Here is a 21,052-nt window from a genome sequence, read left to right as displayed (position 1 = left end):
CACCCTGTCCTGCCCCTCCTAGGAGTCTCCACACAGCCCATTCATCATTCCAGGTAAGTGCAGGGGCTGCGCGGAAGGTCTGGGAGGGCAAAAAATGGGCCTACCGGAAGTTCCGGAAGTCCAGAAATGGGCCTATTTCCAGCCTCCGGAGGGCCTCCGGGCCCTGGGGGGAAGCTGTTTTCACCCTCCCAGAGGCTCGAAGAAAGCCACTGGAGCCTGGGGAGGGTGAAAAACGGGCCTCCCGGAAGTTCCAGAAACGGGCCCGTTTCCGGCCTCCGAAGGACCCTGGGGAAAGCAGTTTTCTTCCTCCCGGAGGCTCGAAAAAAGCCTCCGGAGCCTGGGGAGGATGAAAAATGCCCCCCCCCCCGCCATGGTGCAGGCAGCCGACTAGGGTATTTTTCATTTTAAATATGCTTATATGTATGTAATTTCTGGGAATGACTGTGGGAATTTTCAGTCAGATCCCAGCCTGTCTCCACTGACACGGAGTAGAAAACACACAGACCAGAGTATGTTTCAAAATGTCAACTTTTAATAATTGCTTTTGTTGCCATGTTATGTCATGAGTTATAAAGGAGCTAGAAAAAAAAAAAAGCATGAATTTTCGGGACGGGCTTGGGGTGTATTTTAAAAACATCCTGACTGATTAGATTAGGGGTCTTCAAACTTGGCAGCTTTAAGACTTGTGGACTTCAACTCTTAGAATTCTCCAGCCAGCAGAGTCCACAAGTCTTAAAGCTGCCAAGTTTGAAGACCTCTGGATTAGATAAATACATCTGGCACTTTATAGAATTCACCTGGACATAAGACCATGTCAAGACCCTCAAGGCAGCTATGGGAACAATCTAATCCTGATTCGAGACACCCCCCTCTAACCAATTTTTCCAGGTTCAGCATTTCCAGATGAACGGAGCAAAAATTATGTCAGTGCGCCTGCCAATCTTCTTGGGATATCAATAATTTCTACGTTTTAATTGTTCAACGGGCTAATGCTAAAAGCACTTCAAAAACTAACGTACAAGAAGAATAAAAACTTACAAAAATTCTTCAGACGTCCCAAGGTTATCCTCAAGTACGTTATCCTTTTTTTAAAAAAAAAAATACAGAAGCTAAGTGGATGTGTAGTGACAAGAAGCCATTCTCCTATGGTTTTTGTGGACATCAACGATGCTTGTTCAGCTTATAAAAATAATCCATTCCTGGAACTCCTCTCTTTACGCACAACCAGACAGTGCTTAAATCGAGGGGAGGCTAAGTACATGATTTAGAGGCAGGCCTGTAACTGAAACATGTACAGGCCTGTACATGAAACAAGGGAAACGAGGCTTCTGGCTCTCCTGTTAACTGTAAAAATGGGGGGGAAAAAATCTAGATTATTCCCTGAAGGTCACCCATTCAGCCTTCAGAACCGATCCAAGAGCTTTTACTCAAAAGTGCCTAAACTACAAGTGTAGCATTGCCTGAAGCCAAAGTGCTTGAACAGTTAATATTTCCTTCAGCATTATACATTGCCAGAAGCGATGCTAAGTTTGCTTATTGTGGCAAGGTCGCACTTCCGTAGAAGAATAAAAGGGAACAGGTTTAAACTTCTCAAGATGAAACCTACAAAAAAAAAACCTCTAGGCGGTGCAGATGAGCTGGTTATCTGTAGTCGTCTGTCTCAACTCTAAATTCATGGATTCCCGCCCACCCCCATATTATATATATATAAAAAGGACTAGCTTGAACGGAAGTTAACTGAGAATCATATCCGCTACGGCTAAGTGAGAAAGGGGGTTTTCTGTGTAAACTTCTCGTAAGCTTTTTTTTTTTTTTCCAACGGGACTCAGAACACGGGTGTGTCAGGCTGAGACGGAGGAGCCGTTTATGTGAAGGTCAGACCGGCTTCGTTGTACACCTTGAAGACTTTCTCAATCGCGTTGACGTAGGCGGCTGTTCTCAGGTCCAGTCCGAGGTTGTACTTCATGGCGGTACGCATGATTTGCTACGGGACATTAAAAACGGTAGAGTTAGGACTCCCAGAGACGTTTGCTATGCTTTAAATATATATATATATATATAATACACGTAGGAAGATTACTGGGAAGATTACTGCTGGAGTCCAACTGCTATTAGCTTTAGCTAAAAACCTGGTTCAGAGAGTAGAAGCTGAGGAATATCTAGAGCAATGTTTCTCAACCTTGGTAGCTTGAAGATGGGTGGACTTCAACTCCCAGAATCCCCCAGCCAGCACTGCTGGCTGGGGGATTCTGGGAGTTGAAGTCCACCCATCTTCAAGCTACCAAGGTTGAGAAACACTGCTCTAGAGGGTTACCCATTATGCTTTTGTTCAAAGATCTATGCCAGGGGTCAGCAACCTGCGGCTCTGGAGCCGCATGTGGCTTTCACCCCTCTGCTGGAGCTCCCTGTCGCTCAAAATATGTGTCACAACCGCCAATGTCTGACATCTGCTGGTTCGTGATTTCTTGAGCTTTTCAACCCATCTTTTTTTGGGGGGGGGGGGGCGGGGGGAGTTCAAAATGTTTTTGTTGCATGCAGAAATAAAACTCTGTAGCAGTTCATTGATTTCATAAATGCAACACATTATAGTTTCTTTATACACAGCATAAAGGTAAAAAAACGATATATGCAGCATTATCTTCATTTTAGCTGTCAAAAGGGTTTTGTGGTTCCCGGTGTTTTCTTTTCTGTGGGAAATGGGTCCAAATGGCTTTTTGAGTGTTTAAGGTTGCTGACCCTTGATCTATCCATTCCATTCTATTCTTTTTTTTTTGTTGTTTTAATTTGATTTATATGCCGCCCTTCTCCGGAGACTCAGGGCGGCTTACAATGCGTTAAGCAATAGCCTTCATCCTTTTGTATATTTTATACAAAGTCAGCTTATTGCCCCCACAAACTGGGTCCTCAATTTACCCACCTTAGAAAGGATGGAAGGCTGAGTCAACCTTGAGCCTGGTAAGATTCGAACCTGCAGTAATTGCAGGCAGCTGTGTTAATAACAGGGTGCTTTAAACCACTGTACTACCAAGGCTCTTTTTTTTTTTTTATGGAGGAATTCAAAACTCAGCTAGTTGTGAAACTGCATGAAAATAAGGACGCAGTTCAGGATAATTTCCAATGGCCAACTGGAGATTTTTAAGAAGAGATCTGAAATGGTACAGGTAATTCTCCACTTACGACAGTTCATTTAGTGACTGTTCAAAGCTACAATGGCAAAGCTGAAAGAAGTGACTTATGGCAGTTTTTCACATTTACGCTTGTTGCAGCATCCCCATGGCCATGTGATCAAAATTCAGATGTTTAGCAACTGACTCATATTTACGACAGTTGCAGTCTCGGGGTCATGTGATCCCCTTTTGCGACCTTCTGACAAACAAAATCAATGGGGGAGCCAGATTCACTTAACAACCGTGTTGCTAACTTAAGAGCTGAAGTGATCCACTTAACAACTATGGCAGGAAAAGTCATAAAATGGGGCAAAACTCACTTGACAAATGTCTTGCTTAGTAAGAGAAATGTTGGGCTCAATTGTGGTCGTTAACTCGAGGAATACCAGTGTATAGGGTCTTCCTGCTGGACTAGAAGACTTCTAAGGTCCCTTCCAACTCTGTTATCCTGCTTGTCACAAGACAGCAACCAAGGGAAACTGCCACGTCCTCTGGCTAAGTTAACACGTTGAACAATGCAATTACCGTATTTTTCCGACTATAATACACACCAGAGTATAAGACGCACCAAGATTTCAAAGAGGTAAACAAGAAAGAAAAGGTGTTTGCCCTCCCCAGGCCCCAGGAGCACTCTGCAGGCCTCCCAAATCCTCTGCAAGCCTCTTTTTTCACAAAAACAGGATGCACAGAGGGTTTGGGAGGGGGCTGGGGAGGGCAAAAACGCAGTTTTCGTGAAAAACGAGTCCCTTTTTGGCCTCCCAAACTCCCCACGCATCACGTTTTTGCCCTCCCCAGCCCCCAAGGAGCACTCTACAGGCCTCCCTAACCCTCTGCACATCCCATTTTTGTGAAAAACAGGCCTGTTTTTTGCGAAAATGGGACGCATGGGACGGGGTTTCAGGAGGCCAAAAATGGCTGTATTTGGTGTATAAGACACACCAACACTTCCACCCTCTTTTAAGGGGGAAAAAAGTGTGTCTTATACTCCGAAAAGTACGGTATATATATGCTTATATAAAGCTCTGTCCTTTCCATAAACTTCATATCCTGTTGCCTCAAGTCCTTTCCCCAGTCGTGTTCCTAGAAATCCTACCTTCTCATATCTCTAAATGCAGAAAGCCTGACTGCTAATGGCAACATTAATAACCATGGCTTCCCTCTGCTTTTCACTGCTAATCTTTCCGCCATAAGGCAAGCAAAATAAGGCAGAAAGAGCTGACAATCAGGAATAGACCAATGACTCCGACCTCTCAGATGACCATCCATAGTAGCATTTAATGTTTCATAGCTGCGCCATACGTACCCGTGCGGATCGCTCCATGGTGTAAGCCAAGCCCGAATGCACAATGTCTTTTTCAGAGGCACCCTGTGTGGAAAAGAACAGCCATCAGAACCCAGTTTAAAGTTACCAACCAGAGGCTGGTATGGTTTAAGGGGCCAAATTCCCCTTTTCTAATGTCACTTCTATGTACTGCCTTTTGGTGGAAATTGGTTAATTGAAAGAGCTGTGGTGGCGCAGTGGTTAGAATGCAGTACTGCAGGATAACTCACTGCCAGCAGTTCGATCCTGACCGGCTCAAGGTTGAGGCAACCTTCCAAGGTCGGACCCAAAATGAGGACCCAGATTGTTGGGGGCAAGAGGCTGACTCAGTAAAGTGCTTGGAGAGGGCTGTAAAGTACTGTGAAGTGGTATATAAGTCTAAGGGCTATTGCTATTTGAACATCAGGTCAAAAACAGGGTTGGTAGAGGTACATACCCGCCAAGCTAAAAAATTTTCATATGAAACGTATGTATTGCGTACTGGAATTAATGCACATTATTCTAACAATATTAAGTTTAGATTTCACCTGGGAAAATTGTTTCTGATTTCTAGTCAGAACTGTAATAAGGGTAAGTCCTTGACTTACAACCATTCGTTTAGTGACTGTTCAAAGTTACAATGGCACTGCAAAAGTGACTTATGCCCGTTTTTCACACTTGCGACCATTGAAGCTTCCCCATGGTCGCATGATCAAAATTTAGATGCTTGGCAACTGACTCATATTTATGACGGTTGCAGTGTCACGTGATCATCCTTTGTGATTCTTTGACAAGCAAATTCAATGGAGAAGCCAGATTTGCTTAACAACTGTTTTACTACCTTAACATCTGTAGTGATTCACTTAATAACCGGGGCAAGGTAGGTCATAAAATGGGACAAAATTCACTTAACATCTGTCTTGCTTAGCAACAGAAATTTTTGACTCAATTGTGGTCATAATTCAAGGACTGACTGTCTTTGAAATTCTTATTAGTCCATTTATTTATTATAAATACGAACCGAGCCAAAACTTCAGCCTTCAACAGAGTTAGCAATAGCACTTTATGGTTAATGGTGTTTTTATGACTTTGTGTCTTCTGATGTTCTGCATGGAGCCACACGAACTGGATAGCACTAGCAATAGCACTTGGTAGACTTATATACCGCTTTGTAGTCCTTTTACAGCCCTCTCTAAGCAGTTTTACAGAGACAGCCTCTTGCCCCCAACAATCAGGGGAGTCCTCATTTTTACTCACTTCGGAAGGACGGAAGGCTGAGTCAACCCTGAGCCTGGTGAGATTTGAACTGTCAAACTGCAGGCAGCCGGCAGGCAGCAGCAGTTGCTTGAGTACTGCACTCTAACCATTGCACCACCGTGGTTCATAAATTAAATAAGTTAAATGTTATTAAATGCATTTTAGCTTCCCTTCTTCAGAGTTCCCTGTGGGTTTTGTTGCTGCATGATGTAAAGTTTGCTTAGGCCTACATATTAAGAAAATAAAATTTTGCAAGAGCTACTTACAGATATTCTATCCTGGAATTCTGCAGTAGGCACAACCGGAATACTTCCCCCGTGTTTCCCAAACTTTCTTTCCAAGCTCTCTTGAACCGACACTAAAAGAATGAAAACAGCCAGCAGTGAAAACTCCTAGCCAACTGGATGATCAAAAGACAGTTCTTCTCAAAGTAGAATTAACTTCCTTTTTTTATTGTGCTGCCTAGGTACATCTATTTCCATGTAAAGGGGGGGGGGATTTCCTCTTAAATCCATTAATCTGCCAAAAACATTCAGCAATGCAATGCCAGAAACCCACCAGCATAGTTTCCAACCAAAACCAGCTAAAACCATCGGGCACGGTGTGCCCCTGAAAGCAATTAAGGAGCCCAGACATGCCCATCGGTGGGCGAAGGCTAGTATACGAAGGATGGAACCCATGAAACGTACTTAGTAGATGGTAGTTTGAGTCCCTTTCGTACTTGAAGGTCAAGCGGCCGTAGCTGACATGGTTCAGGTTCTTCAACCATTCAAAGTAAGATACAGTCACACCACCAGCATTTAAATAAAGGTCCTGTGGAAAGAATAAGTGAGGAAATGAAAAAGAAGCACCTTCGGATAGGTTAGTAATGATCTAGACCAGTGATGGCCAAACTTTTTGCCATCGCGTGCCAAAAGTGGGAGGAGCGCGGGGATGGGGGGTGTCGCGTGTGCGCCCTCACCCATAATTCAATGTGTCCCACACCCTCACTCATTTGCGTGTGCCCCCCCCACGCTCCCGGCATGTGATGCCACAGTGGGCCCAGTAGGCCCGTTTTTCGCCCTCTCCAGGCTCCAGAGGGTTTCTTGGAGCCTGGGGAGGGCAAAAACAGCCTTCCCCATCCCCATGGAGGCCCTGTGGAGGCCGGAAATGGCCCGTTTGCCAACTTCCGGTGGGACTGGAAGGCCCATTTTTCACTCTCCCCAGGCTCGAGCCTTTCTAGGAGCCTGGGGAGGGCGAAAACAGCCTTCCCCATCTGCCTGGAAGCCCTCCGAAGGCCAGAAACAGCCAGTTTCCTGACTTCCAGAAGTTGGGAAACGTGCTGTTTCTGGCCTCCGGAGAGCCCCCGGGGGGTGAGTAGAGTGAAAAAGGGGCCTTCCAGTCCCATCAGAAGTCAGCAAATGGGTCGTTTCACGCCTTGGGGCGGGGGGGTTGGGGAAGGCCGTTTTCGTCACCCCCAGGCTCCTAGAAAGCCTCTAGAGCCTGGGGAGAGCGAAAAACAGGCCTTCCCCACCCTCCCGAGGCTCTCTGGAGGCTGGAAACAGCCTGCTTCCTGACTTCCGGTGGGCCCGGAAGGCCTGAAAATCATGCGCGCCGGAGCTGAGCTAGGGCAATGATCATGTGCCCACTGATATGGCCATAGGTTCACCATCACGGATCTAGACAGAACAGGCAGGTAGATTTAACAGGCAGAACATCACTAAAGTGTACGTCTGATATGGGCTTATCCCGAAGGAGGGGTAAAATGTGTCATCAGTCTCGAGTCCCTTGGTGCCCACAAGAGATCTAAATCCAGCCCACCGAGATTCTTAATACGTTGACTCTTATCTACCGCCAATTTGCTTTGGCCGTTAGTAGTTCAGATTCTTATAGAGAGCCTCAACTTGAAATAAACCTACAGTATATATTCATTTGAACTGCCTGGATTCCTGATTTTACAGTCATCGACTTAAAAGTGAAATGACAACTATAATTAAACACTTATTAACAGGTACATCAAATTTATGTTTGGCTCCAGGTGAGATCGAGAAGCTAAATGAAGAGCAAAGAATTCAAAAGAAAAAGAATTCACTGTTGATAGAATCTCAGGCGTGTCTGATGTTTATTTTTATACTGCTTTCATTGTATGCCACGCAGTCGCTTCTTGTGAGATGGATGGCCGCACATATTTGATACACGACTAAGTAAATAAAATTCAAGGCATTGAAAAAGGGCAAGGAGGCATCACTCTGCAAAAAGTAGCAGAAAGGAATGAGTAACTGCCTTCGCCATCCTGTTCAGCAACCCAGGAACCAGTTTCATGGTTTCAGGGAATGCATTTTTACTCCCACCCAATTGGCTGGATTAGTAACTTGCCTGCATTCCTGGCTCTGAGCCAGCATTCAGGATGTAGTTCTCAACAACAAGAAAGTCTCTCAGAAACAGTTTTCTTCACTTTGTTCAATGGCTTGAAGTCTCTTCAGGTTGAAGAGCCTCCCATCAACTAGGTTACCCAACTAACACTTCTTGGAAACATGGGATGGAATTATCAGGAATCAAGATGAAGGTTCGGTCCCATCCACTACCTGAATAGCTGAGGAATTTTGCGGGAGTCAACCAAGCAAGGAGATCATGAAGATCCAAAGTTCCTATCTCTGCTTTATGGGGCTGACAATGGCTGAGGAAGACTCATTCCTGCTTCCAAACTAAGCCATACCCAAATAGGAAGAGTGGGGTGAGTTCAACAGAACTTCCTTCCTTGTAGACCAAGATCAAAGACTTGCTAGGCCTTCAAGGGTCTCCCACCTTGGCAACTTTATGGCTTGTGGACTTCAACTCCCAGAATTCCTCAGCCAGGAATTCTGGGAGTTGGAAGTCCACAAGTCATAAAGTTGCCAAGGTGGGAGACCCCTGTGCTAGAGTATAACTGAGGATAAAACAAAAACAGATTTTTTTTTGTATCCAACCCAGCCAAAGGCAGACAACCTTCATAATCTAATTTGCTACTAATAGAGCTATTTGCCAGTTACATTCCTGAAAGCAGATTGAAATCCATTCTATTTCAGAAAAGTCCTGCTGAATAGTTATGTTTTCTTTTTTAAAAAAATCAGAAGTTATCTCCATCAACCAACTTATTTATTTATTTATTTATTTATTTATTTATTTATTTTATTAATTTAATTTGTATACCGCCCTTCTCCCAGAAGGGACTCAGGGCAGTGAACAGCCAAAATTAAAAAACATACAAATACAAAAGTTAAGATAATTAAAAAGAATTAAATCACTAGCTTCCCAATTTAAAACCCCCAAATCCATAAAAATTAAAATCCCAATTAAAAACCATTTAGGCTAGGCCGGCTTGATGGAATAAAAACTTATTCAGGGCTTTACGGAAGGTCCAGAGGTCCGGGATCAATCGTATTCCAGGAGGCAGCTCGTTCCACAGGGCAGGTGCCCCCACAGAGAAGGCTCTCCCCCTGGGGGCCGCCAGCCAACATTGCCTGACTGACGGCACCCTGAGGAGGCTCTCTCTGTGAGAGCGTATTGGCCGGTGGGAGGTTATCGGTAGCAGCAGGCGGTCTTGCAAATACCCTGGCCCTAAGCCATGGAGCGCTTTAAAGGTGGTAGCCAACACCTTAAAGCTTAACTTAACATTGTTTTTCACCCAAGACAACAACTATCAAAAAGAACCTTACTGGAATAACCATGATGTTCCGTTCCAAGAATATCTTATCAGCTTCAGGGGTCGTGGGTCCATTAGCACCTTCAGCAATGATCTGGAAAGTAACAGCAGAGCATCACCGTTAAGCCCAGGAAATCTTTAACAGAGGCAGCGATAGGAGCTGGTGGAGAATAAAGTCTCAGCTGGAGGAACTGAGAAAGCTCAGACGATTCATCCATCTTACTTTCGCTCTGACGTTGTGGGCGTTGGCTTTTGTCAACTGTTTTTCGCTGGCTGCTGGGATGAGGATGTCACAATCGGTTTCAAGAATGTGGCAGTCAAGAGCCTGAGCTTTTGGATAGGTGAGAATGGATCCATGTTGCTGTTGAGAGAATGGTGGGAATTATGACGCTTTAGTCTCTTAGCAGAACAAAATAACAGAATTGGAAGGGACCTTGGAGGTCTTCTAATCCAACCTCCTGCTCAAGCAGGAGACCCTACACCATTTCAGACAAATCCCTGCCTGATCTCTTGTTGAAAGCCTCCAGTGATGACGCACCCACAACATCTGAAGGCAAGCCGTTCCACTGGTTGATTCTTCTCACTAATAGAAAAATTTCTCTTTAGTTCTATATTGGTTCTCTCCTTGATCAGTTTCCATCTGTTACTTCTTGTTCTGCCTTTGGGTGCTTTGAAGAATAGGTTGGCCCCCTCTTCTTTGTGGCGGTCCCTCAAATATTGGAACATTGCTAGCACGTCCCTTAGTACTTCTCTTCACTAGACTAGGCATAACTCAAACACACCACACATTTTTTCCCAGGGGAAAATTTTGCTCAGCTTCCTCATTTTTGTGTGCTCCTCCTCATTAGTCAACATCCTACTTGGGAGTTTCGTCCCCTATTGATATTTTCTAAAGACCTACAGCTTGACTGCCTCACTCAAGCAAATCTAATTTAAAGTTCTTTCCAATCGGAAGCCTTTGTTTTACCATAAAAGCTCCTAATACAGTAACAGAATGACTGCTAAGCTTCATAGCCAGTGAAACAGGACATTAAACAATGCTAAACCATTTTGCATACCAGTTTATAATCTTCCAACTCCTTTGGGTCAAGTCCATCAGGATTCCAGATAGCACCTTCTTTTTCTCCAATAGCTATACATTTTGCTCCATAGCGATGAAGGTATCTCATAGAATGCAAACCTACGTTGCCAAATCCCTATTTATAAAAAAAAAGTGAAAGGAAGTTTTGAATTAGCCTCTCTCGAACCTCTATTTTTCTTGAAGCAGCTTCATGAAGCACAACTTTCTAAAGAGCCCAGGTAGCGCAGTGGTTAGAATGCAGAATTGCAGGCTGACTCTGCCCACTGTCAGGAGTTCGATCTGACTGGCTCAAGGTTGATTTCCATCCTTTCGAGGTTAGTAAAATGAGGACCCTGATTGTTAGGGGCAATGTTTTGATTCCATAAACCGCTTACAGAGGGCTGTAAAAGCACTATGAAGTGGTATATAAGTCTAAGTGCTTTTGCTAAAGGAAAGAATCAAAGCCACCCGATTCATGGCCATTCATGGGTAGACAGCTGGTTCAATGGCTGGACATGACAAAAATGCCATTTACATGTTACTTGTAATAATCATTCGGCTAACATGCATTATGCATTTAATGTGAGAGAAATATTCTCCCAATATTTTATTTTTTATTCAAAAATCAAAGCTTGATTCTTAGTAACTCTTAATGATAAGGATATACAGCGATACTGAATATCCATGCCATTTTCTTGCCTTGATATGGCGATAATTTATCACTGCCACCTCCCAAAATGTATTTTTCCTCTTGTGACTTCCTAGTTTAGGATACAGTCCTAGATCATTTGATCATAAATTTATTACTGAATAGGTGCATTCATTGTGTTTCTGCACAGAACCACACAGAACAGCATTCCTCCAGTTTTCAGGAAGACGGGTCTAACAGTGGTGGGATTCAGCCGGTTCGGGCCAGTTCGGGCAAATTGGTTGTTAAATTGCTGGCCGCCCTTTCCAGGAGTCCCCACATGCCCCGTTTTGGCTTCCAGGAAAGTGCAGGGAAGCCTACTAATCCCAAAAGGGGGCGGTGTGTGTGTGCAGCGCAGGCCCCCCGCAGCCTGTTTTTGCTCCCAGGAGGCTGCAGGGAGGCCTACTAGGCCCAAAACGGGGCGCAGGGGGGTGCAGCGCGACCCTGTGGTCCGTTTTTGCTTCCAGGAGGCTACAGGGAGACCTACCAGGCCCAAAACGGGCCGCGGCAGCCTGTTTTTGTACCCAGGTGGGTGCAGGAGACCAAGTGCTGCCTGTCACATGCCCTGGTCCCGCCCAGCCATGGCGACGCCCACCCATCCAGTCATTAGGGCAGAGAACCGGTTGTTAAAATTATTTGAATCCCACCACTGAACATATATGTTCCCGATTTAAAGCTTGGGTGTCTCATGTATATGAATAACTGAGCAGAACCCCTAAAACAGCGACTTTCCTGCCTGAAAAATAATTAAGGATATCAATGCCTTATCTCAAGGCAATCTAAGTCTTAAGGCTTCATTGCTCCCTTTCCACCCGCATGTGACTCTTGTAAGTCCAGTACCTGGATGGCAAAAGTTTTATCTCCAAATCCTGGAGTCATCCCCAAGAGGCTCATGTATGACGCTTCATTGATGAAGTTCTCAATCCCGTGAAAGACGCCACGACCCGTGGCAGAGATGCGGCCGTGGATGCCACCCTGGCTGATGGGTTTCCCCGTCACACAGGCATGGGCATTGATGTCCTGCAAAAGAAAGAAGGACGTTCAGAAGGTGGAATGGGATGGGCAGAGGTTCTCAAAACTTCTACTATCTGGTCTGCCAGGCTCAGCTTGGTGCCTCACAGGCATCCTGCCATCAAAGGCTACAGGGAGAGGGGCAATAAAGCTGTGTGTGTATGTGATGGGAAATAGGGAGGTGGTAATGACAGGTGATAAAAACCAGGGAAGCTCAGAATCAGTTTGTACCAGCATTCAAGGCAAGGCACCCTGAGAAAGAATGTGGATTACCCCAAAACAGCTCAGCGTTCTCAAAGCACTTCGGGGAGTTCTGATTGGCTGAAGATGGACTGGTCATGGGACGAGAGCTGGGATAAGGGGAAACCTTTCTGTATCTTTTGAATGCGGGAAACCCAGATCTAGCCTCACTTTACTGCAGCCAACATCTTTTAGTAAAAGAACCTTTTGCTTCAACCAAGTGGAGTCGAGGGTCTTTCTTTCCTAAGGAATCAGATTGGGGCAGGTCTGACATCTACCCTGGCATGTGTTAATGCCTCCTCTGCTGAGTTTTATCTTTACTGGATTTCGATATCCAAGAACGGTCATATTTACATCACAACCTATGCGAGGAATAACTTTCTACACTGTGTTATCAGACTTAGGAGAAAGCAAAAAATGAAAAAGTCCTCCAGGTTTTGTGAAATCATTTCTTCTCCAGGTTTTGCTGACGTGATTTTTCAGAACACTGGGCATTACTTCACTTCGCCCTTGCTGGAACCAATTCCACATGTAGCTGGGTTATTTCTACTTTCGCACGTGTTGGCATTCTTCAAAGAACAGTGAATTGCAAATTCACTAGAAATGCAAAGCCACTCCCAGAAATGGAAATTGGGGTCTGTTTAAAACTCTATCTTACGATCCAACTTTACACACTAAGGCACAATTACCAAACTATATTCCAATTTAGGAGTTGTGGGTTCACACATTGCGTCGTGCATTTCTTCATCCTGGCTGCCACTAATGCAGCAAGATGGAGAGAGTTCCATTTGCAATTTTAACAATGTTCTCTGAATTTCCGAGATGAACTGGATGGACCGAAATTCAGGAATCCATCATATAAACAGCCAGCTGCGAACTTCCTCCCTCCCCCCTCTTTCAGTAGTGGATCACAGCAGGGCTGTTAGAAAGAAAATAGAAACATCTCGGCTCTACAGTAGAAAGGCATAAATTGCTTCTTATTGAAGAACAGGACAACAGTTGCTCAAATTCTTCTCAAAAAGGCTTGCTAAAAAGAGTCCTTGAGAATTATGCTTAGATACATGTTTTTTTTTCCATGTCTTGGCAGCTGCCAAAAAGATGGACACAGAATGTCCCAAATTTATCTCATATTGTATTTGCTTTACAGTTTTTGCTCTTCTTTCGTTTACATTAGATAGGAATTCTTTCAAATTGGAAATGTTCTTCCTTCTTGGCCTTGTCTCGAGTTTTAAAACATCTGACTCACCGCTTCCAGTTATTATTTTCTTTGGCTGATGAGTCAGAATAATACAAAAATGAAGCTCTCGCTTCGTTTGTAGAAAGTGTATGATGCTGTTGTCATAGTTCCCACATTATACACCGTAAAACTCTGTGGGGTATTCTGCTCTGCCGTGTTGAGCCTTGCAATTTGGGGCTTAACCAGGGAGAAGAGATTGCAGGGCCTAACCTGTGGGAAACAGATGCTGAAATTTTATCTACGTGGACTAGAAGCCTCTGTGCCCCATTCAGGCTCTGGCATACTATATTGGATGGTAAACATTGCATCTACAATTCTTCAGTTTCTGTGCCAATCTTAATTTATTTAGCACCTTGGAATAGCAAAAAAAACAACAAACTGTTTATCTAATCTTAAACTAATAAACTTTCAATCAGAATCCCAAAGGTGCTTTTTCAAAAGGCAAGTGGACTTTCTTTGTTTTTACTTGAAGACTTTTCGCTTCCCATCCAAGGAGCTTCTTCAATTCTGACTGAATCAAGAAGCTTCTTCAGCTTGCCTGAATCAGAATTCAGTCATAACTGAAGAAGCTTCTTGGATGAGAAGCAAAACATCCTCAAGGAAAAACAAAGTAAATCCACTCGCCTTTTGAAAAAAAGCCCCTTTGGGACAACCATGAGCTGAATGATTGAGAATCTCCATTGACTTTCCATCAGAACATCCTATAAACTCCGTATTTTTTTTATCAACTCTTGTTAGCAGCTTTGGAGTGTCACAAAAATCTTTGAAAAAGCAAAGGAGAGGAAATCTTACACTTCAAATAAACAAGCATTTTATCATACATGGGTAATCCGTACAACAACAAAAAATCACTGGCTTTTAAATTCACAAACTGCACCAGTCGCATGAGCAATAAATTAATTCCTTTGGGCAACGAACCAATTATATTCCCAATTATGATATCAAATCAGGAGTTTTCAGTGAATTCTCAATTGCATTAGATCCAAGAACAAGAATATGCCTATTTTTAGCAATCTGCTACACCCAGAGAAAAATGCCAGTGCGTCAAGGCAGGAAAACCTCTCTTAATAAAACTGGCCAAAAAGGGGAAAAAGTTATTTAGAGCTGCAGCTTCGCTGACTAGAATACTGACGAGCAAATTATTTTCTCTTCTTTTCTTCTCTCCACAATGTGTGTGCAGAAAAACAAACGCCATTTGTCACTTAGTTGAAACTTCATAGTCTTGTAATCCGGAGTGATTTTTTTTGCCAAAGTTTAAAGTATCCATCTCAAGTAAAATTATGTGAGAGAAGTCCATGGAGTCACTCAAGAGGCTGTTTAGAAAACTGTTTCCATGGTCACCCTGAATAAGCAAAATGTTAACTCAGATGAACCGAAGTGGAATAATTCAATTGCTTGCTCATGCATGAATAATTAAAAGAATTTTGAAAAGAAGGACTTTCTCTTGGTGGCCAAACCTTTCCCTCCCTAGTCTCCAATTTTCCCCTGCCTTCTAGTTGAAAACGATTACCGTGTTTCCCTGAAAATAGGACCCTGTTTTATATTTTTTTGAACCCTGAAATAAGCACTTGGCCTTATTTTCAGGGAGGTCTTATTATTTTGGGGCACGTGGAACAAGATGGGGCTCCTCCTGACATTTTATCTGAGTCTTCGGAGAGGGGCGGCATATAAATTGAATTAATTAAATTAAATTCCAGCTCTGTCTCCCTTATCCTAACCAGAGGAAATGGCGGGGACCAGCTGCACGTGTTTAAATATTTTCGGGGAGGGCTTATTTTCAGGGAGGGCTTATTTTAGCGCATGTGCTCAAAAGCCCAATTGGGCTTATTATTGGGGGATGTCTTATTTTTGGGGAAACAGGGTAGGTACAAAACTGAATTTAAAAGAAAAGCTCCCTGGCACCGTATTTCGAAAAAGATTATATCTTCCCTACTCGATGAGAACAGTTGTCAAAATCAGAAAGCAGAACTTGTGAGTATTATTAAATATTGTCAATTTTTAGAATTGGGCATGGTCTCATTTCAGGGCTAATACAGCTTGGGATGTAATTTATGTCAACAGACTCACTGTTTGCATAATTTTATGCCAGTTTGTTAACAGTTAAAAGTGCATATCAACACTGCAAAAACAACCATGTCAATACATGACTGCCAGTTATATTGCAAGGAACTACCTACAGATTACTAGTACAGTTTATTATGGATTGGTTTTCTAGAAGTCTATTATTTAATCTCAAATGGCCAAAGCTCGGGGCATCAGTCTTTGCAAACGTGCCAAGATCTCCTCCTCAATGTGCATCTTTTATTAATTTATGGCTCCAATACAGAGAAACTAGCAGAGGCAAGGGAAGAGAATTCAGTATGGCCTTTGAATTGGAGTCAATATATTATATTAAACTGTTTGAGGAGCCTTGTGGCGTGGGGAGAAAAAGGATGCGACAAGGGCTTGCCCTACACAATGGCAGCTTACAAAACAAAATAGAAATTAACTGATTTGCAAGCTTCCAAGAACACGCCGTGGTAAGAGAAGCTCTTGAATCCCCTGTGCTAGGTGACTCCACTCAATCACCTAGCACAGAGGTGTCAAACTCAAGGCCCGGGGGCCGGATCTGGCCCGTGGAGTGCTTAGATCTGGCCCACGAGGATGCCCTGGAAACAGCAAAGGACCAGACTGCGGTGCCTCTGCCAGTGAAAATGGAGCTCGGGGGTGGGGGAGAGGGCGTTGGCAGGAGTTGCAGGAGTCCATCGCAGCCGAAAACAGAGCTTGGGAGCCCGTTTTTGCTGGCAGAGCACTCAGGCCCCCACAGCCCCCCCCGACACGAGTGACGTCAAGCTGGCCACGCCCCCTGGCCACACACCCCGCCCCCCACTTGAGGTCAAACACAACCCTGATGCAGCCCTCAATGAAATCGAGTTTGACACCCCTGACCTAGCACATTGCTAAGGAGGACAGCAGACGCACAGATAAGACCTCCCCTGATAATAACCCCAATCGGGCTTTTGAGCACATGTGCTAAAATAAGCCTCCCCCCGAAAATAAGCCCTCCCTGAAAATATTTAAATGCAGAGCTGAAAATCAGATAAGAAGGCAAGAGGAGCCCCATCTTGCTCCACGTGCCCCAAAATAATAAGACCTCCCCGAAAATAAGGTCAAGCACTTATTTTGGGGTTCAAAAAAATATAAGACAGGGTCTTATTTTGGGGGAAAACATGGTATTTATTTGGGGAAAGACACTCATTCAACAGTGATGTTTGCAGACATATAGACCTTATATTGATCTTATGTTGCTTGTCCAAAGAACTGCAAATCTGTTCTAGGTCGATGCTAGGTTGTAAGCAACTTGAACAACAGGTCGTAAGGCCACTGTGCCATAAGTGAAGCTTTTGTTCAGAACTTACATAGTGCCCTATGGTATTAGCATAGGTGTCTGCAATCCACGACATCTCCCGTTCACCGGTGCTCATGTCAGGAGCTGGCACATCCACACCGGGCCCTGTTTGGCAAAGCCAGGAACAAAGCGGGGACACCATTAAACATAAACCAGTTCCGCGCATGGAAACCAAAAGAATCAGCTGGGATATTGCTTACGGTTATGTTAGGGTTACGCTGCAAAGCCATTAGAAATAATGTTGTCTTTATTCATGGATGCAATGATTCATGGTCTAAATCAGTGTTTCCCAACCGTGACCCTTTGAAGATGTATGGACTTCAACTCCCAGAATTCCTCAACCAGCCATACTGGCTGGGGAATTCTGGAAGTTGAAGTCCAAGCATCTTAAAATAGCCAAGGTTGGGAAACACAGGTCTAAATAGAAAGAAACGTCTTCATTCAATCACTTAGAAGACAAAAAGAAGCAGACTATCCCTACTTCATGGGGAAAAAAAAAATCTATACCTTAAAAGATTTTTTTAAAAGATAGTTGGAAGGTGGAAATAATAAACCTATTGACTTGTACCCCAAGCTACCAATGTTTATAAATTGAACATTTTTCTTTTTTCCCCTAGCTGTTTGCTCTGCTCTATCATATCTTGCTAAGGAATGACCCCTGGCTTCCAGAAGGGGTTCAGGCAGTGGTGGAATTCAAATTTTTTACTACCGGTTCTGTGGGCGTGGCTTGGTGGGCGTAGTGTGGCTTGGTGGGCGTGGCAGGGGAAGGATACTCCAAAATCTCCATTCCCACTCCACTCTGGGGCCAGCCAGATGTAGTATTTGCTGGTTCTCCAAACTACTCAAAATTTCCACTACCGGTTCTCCAGAACCTGTCAGAACCTGCTGAATTTCACCCCTGGGTTCAGGGTCCACAGATAGTTGCAGGCGGAAAGAAGGGAAGCGAATTTTATTCCCATGATTCAAATGCTGGAGAGATTATTAAAGAATGAACGGCGTGTTTACAGCAAAAAGAGAACAGGATAAAATGGGTGTTTCTCCCATCAGCTATGAAGTGAACAAACAAGACAAATTGGTCTTTTGATTTGACAGCTTGACAAGCCAAGTATGAGCAGATCTCTTTAATATGATTTTCTAGGTACTCTCGATGTGGAGGGTTTGAAGAGAGAGGTGCAGATTCATCAATCTGGAAGAATTCTGTTCCCAGGTGAATGGATTTTTTGCACATCCCTGGAACCGAAAGCATCAAGCATGCAAACCTACAGCTCAGACGCCCTTGGGCTTTGCTGTAGCTGATTAATTAAAACTGGGGTCTCCAACCATGGCAACTTTAAGACTTGTGGACTTCAACTCCTAGAATTCCTCAGCCAGCTTTGCTGGCTGAGGAATTCTAGGAGTTGAAGTCCACAAGTCTTAAAGTTGCCATGGTTGGAGACCCTGAATTAAAACAAGGAAACACAAGCACTGTTGTCCTTCCGAGTGTCTTCACAATATGCACCACCACGTTCAAGTTACCAGTGCTACTTTGGGGGGGTGGGGGAGGGCACAGTTTTACTATCTAGTACTGCTGATTCCTCTCGCCCAGATCAGTACAGATATTCCCGTTTTACATACCGATGAAGCCTTTCTTTGCGAGTTCTATGGTAAACCGCCTTGTGATTTTTTCCAATTCATTATCCTACAACAACAAAGGAGACAGTGAATATTCAGGAGGTGAGTAAGCAACGCCCAAAGTCAACACTTGTGATTTTAGCAAAGGTTTAGCTGATAGCTCCTAGGCCATCTACTAGTCTAGGCTTAGCCACCATGCAAATAACAGGTGAGGTACCAGCCCAACCCATTGTTTTGGATTGTATGTGAACCTTGGAAAGTAACTGCTGCTATTAATCTTCCCAACCTCTTGAAGGCCAGGATCAATTTGTGAAGTTCATCTCTAAAGTGTTGGCGAGAGAGGAGGGAGCTATTCCACAGCTGGACAGCTGTGAGGTCAGGAAAAATATGCTTTGTCTCTTGGAGGCACAACAGATTGCAGGAAAATGTGTTTATTCTGCTGTAAAATTCCCTCCCTCTTCAAGTAAATAAATAAAATAAAATTTTTACTCGGGTTTTTGTTTAATCTGGTGCTACCAGCGCCCCTGTAGAGTTTAATAGGAGCCGTGGTAGCACAGTGGTTTTAATGCAGTAGTGCTGGCTAACTCTGCCCACTGCCAGGAGTTCAATTCTCACTGGCTCAAGGTTGACTCAAGCTTCCACCCTTCTGAGGTCGGTAAAATGAGGACCCAGATTGTTTTGGGCAATATGCTGACTCTGTAAACCATTTAGAGAAGGCTGTAAAGCAATGTGAAGCGGTATAGAAGTCTAAGCGCTATTGGTCACTGCGGTGAAATTTAGCATTTTAATGCTGTTTAAGATTTTTAACCTTTCTTTACATCTTTATGGTCTCATTGTTAACTTTAACAATGACTTTTAATGACATCAACTGCCACTTTAGGATTGCTAGAAACACACCATAACTAAAACTAAGGATTACAATATTCTATTGCAATGATTCTGAACCACCCTTTATCTTGAAACCTTGCGATTGGAATAAATCCTTTTTATTTAATTCTTCTTATCCTGAGTGTCCATCACTGCACAGCACATACCCCCAAAACATAAGTTGGCTTGCAAAGTAGACTCAAGTTTACATTCTAACTTGTGTAGAATGAAAGCATTCTAAGCAAACTGATCTTTTATTGGCATATTGGCCAAAACATGCAACATCTGACCAATACTGCATCCTTCCTCATATACAGGGAGTCCTCAACTTACAACAGTTCATTTAGTGATTGTTCAAAGTTACAACGGCACTGAAAAAAGTCACTTGTAACTGTTTTTCACACTTATGACCGTTGCAGCATCCCCATGGTCACTAGATCAAAGTTCAGATTTTTGGCAACTGATTCATATTTATGACGGTTGTAGTGTCCCGGGGCCATCTGATAACTTTTTGCGACCTTCTGACAAGCAGAGTCAATGGGGAAGCCGGATTCATTTAACAACCGTGTGACTCACTTAACAACTGCAGTGATTCAGTTAACAACTATGGCAAGAAAGGTCGTAAGACAGGCCAAAACCCACTTAACAAATGTCTCACTTTGCAACAGAAATTTTGAGCTCAATTAAGGTTGTAAATCAAGGACTACTTGTAGTGACATGGGTACAATTTGGCTGCTAACTAAGTCATTCCTTTTATTTCAGAAAAAAAGGTGACAGCCTCAATTGACCAAAATAATTGCAGGCAGCATTCATACTGTAATCTTATTTGGCAACTTTTCCTGTGATTATTGCTTATCTGAAAGGTATGATAGGTATGAATGTATGCAATTAATCTCTCCAGACCAAGAAAATATATAGAATTCTACTGCATTGTCTTAACTGGTCTATGTTAAGAAAACAGCTCCTCAGATATCTAAGCCTAAACATGCCGATTGAAAGCATATTTTTCTGGAATTTGAACTTACTGTATATAGCCTAGGATTGATCTTAACACCAGCCTTTGCACCACCAAATGGCACATCTGAAAACAAATGTTCACGCTTAAGTTAAAAAAAAAAAACAAAGGACAAGAATGTAAAGATGGTAAAGATTTATCGTATCGCTAGCTCTGATGCCTGTCTGGTCTTTTCCACTTTAGGAATTAGACCCAGAGATATCAACAGAAAATGAAAAAAAAATGCAAAAAAATAAAATAAATACATAAGACAATGATTTATTTTAAAATAATTCACCATGCCCTTCAACATAACGAAAAGACAAGATTCAGAATTGGGTTTTTTTTACAAGAATTATTTACCTATGAAAAACAGGATATTTCTTTTCTATAGTATTACATCTAATTAGGTGTGCAAACTTCTACAAAGGTTTATTTGTGCTACTTGATGGTAGTTGAAGAATTGTTTGGATTCAGGCCTCTTTAAGACCAGTGGGACCAACCACTCTACTCAAGGGATATGCTCACCATTTCTTGTTTTGCTAATTTTGATCAGCTAGGAGATCAGACA

General features: G+C 43.3%; 1 protein-coding gene across 2 annotated transcripts in view; it reads right to left on the bottom strand.

Annotated features, from left to right (window-relative positions):
- Positions 1 to 510: 510 nt before the first annotated feature.
- GLUD1 (glutamate dehydrogenase 1) overlaps positions 511 to 21,052 on the bottom strand; it is a 33,358-nt gene continuing 12,816 nt past the window's right edge. Inside the window, exons 3-14 of one of the 2 annotated variants that reach the window (XR_015728475.1) lie at positions 20,513 to 20,568; positions 18,624 to 18,687; positions 17,020 to 17,114; positions 11,974 to 12,153; positions 10,444 to 10,581; positions 9,609 to 9,746; positions 9,399 to 9,479; positions 6,414 to 6,537; positions 5,991 to 6,082; positions 4,471 to 4,533; positions 784 to 1,984; positions 511 to 674 (exon numbers count right to left, since the gene is read on the bottom strand). Coding sequence is in view for 1 of the 2 variants with exons in the window: in XM_087872266.1 (XP_087728392.1) it covers positions 1,865 to 1,984; positions 4,471 to 4,533; positions 5,991 to 6,082; positions 6,414 to 6,537; positions 9,399 to 9,479; positions 9,609 to 9,746; positions 10,444 to 10,581; positions 11,974 to 12,153; positions 17,020 to 17,114; positions 18,624 to 18,687; positions 20,513 to 20,568 (1,151 nt within the window). In the remaining variant the exon portion in view is untranslated. Of the gene's footprint in view, positions 1,985 to 4,470; positions 4,534 to 5,990; positions 6,083 to 6,413; positions 6,538 to 9,398; positions 9,480 to 9,608; positions 9,747 to 10,443; positions 10,582 to 11,973; positions 12,154 to 17,019; positions 17,115 to 18,623; positions 18,688 to 20,512; positions 20,569 to 21,052 lie in introns of both variants that reach the window. The other variant, XM_087872266.1, reaches the window with a different exon arrangement.

The sequence above is a fragment of the Pantherophis guttatus genome, chromosome 6, assembly GCF_059756535.1.
Source record: "Pantherophis guttatus breed Tessera chromosome 6, ASM5975653v1, whole genome shotgun sequence".
Taxonomy (NCBI): domain Eukaryota; kingdom Metazoa; phylum Chordata; class Lepidosauria; order Squamata; family Colubridae; genus Pantherophis; species Pantherophis guttatus.
This window is presented reverse-complemented; position numbering and strand designations above follow the sequence as displayed.